Source organism: Sinocyclocheilus rhinocerous, unplaced genomic scaffold (assembly GCF_001515625.1).
Source record: "Sinocyclocheilus rhinocerous isolate Xijiao unplaced genomic scaffold, SAMN03320098_v1.1 scaffold2579, whole genome shotgun sequence".
NCBI lineage: Eukaryota > Metazoa > Chordata > Actinopteri > Cypriniformes > Cyprinidae > Sinocyclocheilus > Sinocyclocheilus rhinocerous.
In genome coordinates this window covers 103,887-106,802 of record NW_015644654.1, presented here as the reverse complement: position 1 = coordinate 106,802, position 2,916 = coordinate 103,887, and the positions used below count along the sequence as shown (strand labels likewise).

At 41.0% G+C, this 2,916-nt stretch overlaps 1 protein-coding gene across 4 annotated transcripts in view; it reads right to left on the bottom strand.

Annotated features, from left to right (window-relative positions):
- The window catches only part of LOC107758774 (luc7-like protein 3), a 17,778-nt gene that overhangs the window by 7,617 nt on the left and 7,245 nt on the right, over positions 1-2,916 (bottom strand). For 3 of the 4 annotated variants that reach the window (XM_016576588.1, XM_016576586.1, XM_016576589.1), the window contains exon 10: positions 616-2,029. In XM_016576588.1, the coding sequence (XP_016432074.1) occupies positions 1,881-2,029 (149 nt within the window). In that variant the 3' untranslated portion in view covers positions 616-1,880. Of the gene's footprint in view, positions 1-615; positions 2,030-2,916 lie in introns of those variants that run through there. The other variant, XM_016576587.1, reaches the window with a different exon arrangement.

The following is a 2,916-nucleotide window of genomic DNA, read 5'->3' as shown; positions in this document are numbered from 1 at the left end:
AATTCGGGGGATCCCTTCAGCTCGAGGAACCCTCTCGAACACGAATCGAGTGTACGTCTAGAGGCCTGCTTTTGAATGAGACCACCCCCGCGTCGAAAGCCCCCGGGGTTCGGGAGGTTAAATTTGCGGTCCGGCGCCGACCGATCAAGCGATCCCGGGGGGCGATCAACACATTTGAGTGATCATTGCAAAAAATGTGTTTATGTATATATATTCTGTTTATGTATATACTGTATTCTATATACAGTACCAGTCAAATGTTTGGACCCTGGAATGGGAAAGTGTCCAAACCTTTGACTGGTACTGTACTATAATATACACAAAGAATATTGGCCGATATATCGATATCGGCCTTTTTTACTCCCTAATATCGGTATCGGCCCCAAAAAACCCATATCGGTCGGGCTCTAGTTTTTTCCTGTGTACTGTTGCATTAGTGCATATTAGGGCTGAAGATTTAACATGTAAATTTGGTGCAATTATTAACGGGAAAAAAAAAATGCATTAAAATTAATGCATTTAATGCACCCGCCACACCTGTACTGCATGCAACCCTAACTGCATACACATGAAAGTAATCACATTTCACTGTTGTTGCGGGTTTTTTTTTTCTTTCTTTCTTTAATTCCCACTATTTTACTACTTTCATTTTGAATAGGCTACAATGGCAAAATGATGGCTCCTCTTTTTAAAGACAAAAAGAAAAAAGCCCATTTGAGAGTTACTAAACATTTGAAATTTCATCCATAAGATGAACTGATATACGTTTGTTTAGCTATATCACCCAGCCCTAATTCAAACCTATTACTGGTTACTGAACAGGCAAAATGAAAATAAGCGACAAACAAGGAGAAAGAACTGTTTTGAGCTTGATAGGTTACTGTGGGATATCAATTGGGCTCATCTGTAAACCTGACATGTTACGTCCACCCCGTTTAGGCGTAGAGTAAACCATTGGCACTTGAAACCAACAGAAAGCAAAACTGAGAACATTTAAAACTGGGAGAAAAGAGATTGGGTAAATAAACATCAAGCTCTGAGACACGTTCACAGGCAACAGCATTCAAATGGATGTGGGTAGTGAAAGGAGTACCTTTGGTGAATACCTGCACAGATTGACAGTATCCTTGATTTTTAAATTGGCTTTTCATGGGGGGGGGGTCGCTCACAACACCAACGCTGTGTGAGGTGTGGAAGTCAGCTGCAATAATTCATTAACCCTACACTTCCATCATCCCAACGCTATCGGATCTCAACTTTAAGAACAGACGGTATTAAAAGTGCAACATATCCATGTAACTCCAACAAAACAAATACATATATATATATATATATATATATGTATTCATTGCAGTTCAATGAACTCTTTGGACCTCTTATTAACACCTTATAGACATCAGATGGTAAAATGCTGTGTGCTTATGCATGTACATGCATATGAGCACACAATCATTTTATATGTGCAATAGATGTGTAAACAAAGTTCAATCAACTAGTTTAATCTTACTGCGAGCATAGAGTAAACAGGTTGAGGTAGTAAAGGCAGAGTTAGGAAAAATAAAATAAAAAATAAACGTAAATTTGGAAGAGAACTTGTCTAAAGAGACAGATGTATGACCGATACAAAACGAGGTACCTCCAAGCATGTTTTTCAGGACTACACTGGCCTTTCCCTCTGGGTTTGTTTCTTTCTACTTTCTTCCGTTTCATCAGCCTAGTCCCCATCTTCAGTGCATACTTACGATGCACTATTAAAAAACAGGAAGAAAAATCACAGACAGAACTGAAAGAAAAAGGGGGGAAGGGGAGAGGGGAGAGACCCGGGCCGAACGGGACGGTGCACTTACCTGGGGCTGATCTGAGGTCCTATCAGATCAGTTTTAATTGGACTGTGTGTCACCTTCAGAATGTAGCTCTTGCGCGGTGCCGTTCACTTCCGCTTTGGGAGGCTCGGCCTCAGAGAGCTCATTAGCCTTCTCAACCGAGCCCTTTCTGCTGCTCCTTTTCTCATCTGAAGAATCCTTGTGCTCTGTGAGAGGAATCACAACTGCATTCAGTAAACAGACATCGGTATCTGGGCGATTCAGAAAAATAGAGTTAGATTTGTGCAAAATTGATTTAGGCCCTGTCCACACGAACGCGGTTATTTTTAAAACCGCAGCTTTTTCTACGCAGTTAGGCCGTTCGTCCACACGCAAACGCAGCACCAGTTCACTGAAACCGACTATTTTTGAAAACGCCTGCCAGGGTGAAGTTTTTCAAAAACTCCGGTTGCAGTGTTATCGTGTAGACAGCGAGACCGGAGTTTTGGGCTTGTGACGTCGGCGCCTATGCAGTTATCTCCGCCTACTGGAGACGTTTTCAGGCTTCTGATTGGCCAACATGGCTTTACGGTTGAGATTATATCGCCACCTGTTGGTTTGGCATGCTCTTGACAGTGCTTCATAGCATGCGTTTGCGTTTTCATGTGGATGGAGATTTTTTTTTTAAAGGGAAGAAAAACTCAGTTTATAAAAATACTCGTGTACGTGTGGACATGGCCTTAGTTTTTCAAAAGTCAGTTCAAACTGTTTCAATGAAATGTTTCCCAACTTCTAATGCAATGCTTAATTTGTCTATACGTTTAATGAAGACTGCACATTTTTCTTAAAGGGGTCATATGATGCTGCTAAAAAGAACATTATTTTGTGTATTTGGTGTAATGAAATGTGTTTATGCGGTTTAAAGTTAAAAAAAAACATTATTTTCCACATACTGTACATTATTGTTTCTCCTCTATGCCCCGCCTTTTTGAAACGCGTCGATTTTTACAAAACTAATCGGTCTGAAAAGCGAGGTGTGCTCTGATTGGCCAGATATCCAGTGCGTTGTGATTGGCCGAATACCTCAAGCGTGAGACGGAAATGTTACACCCCT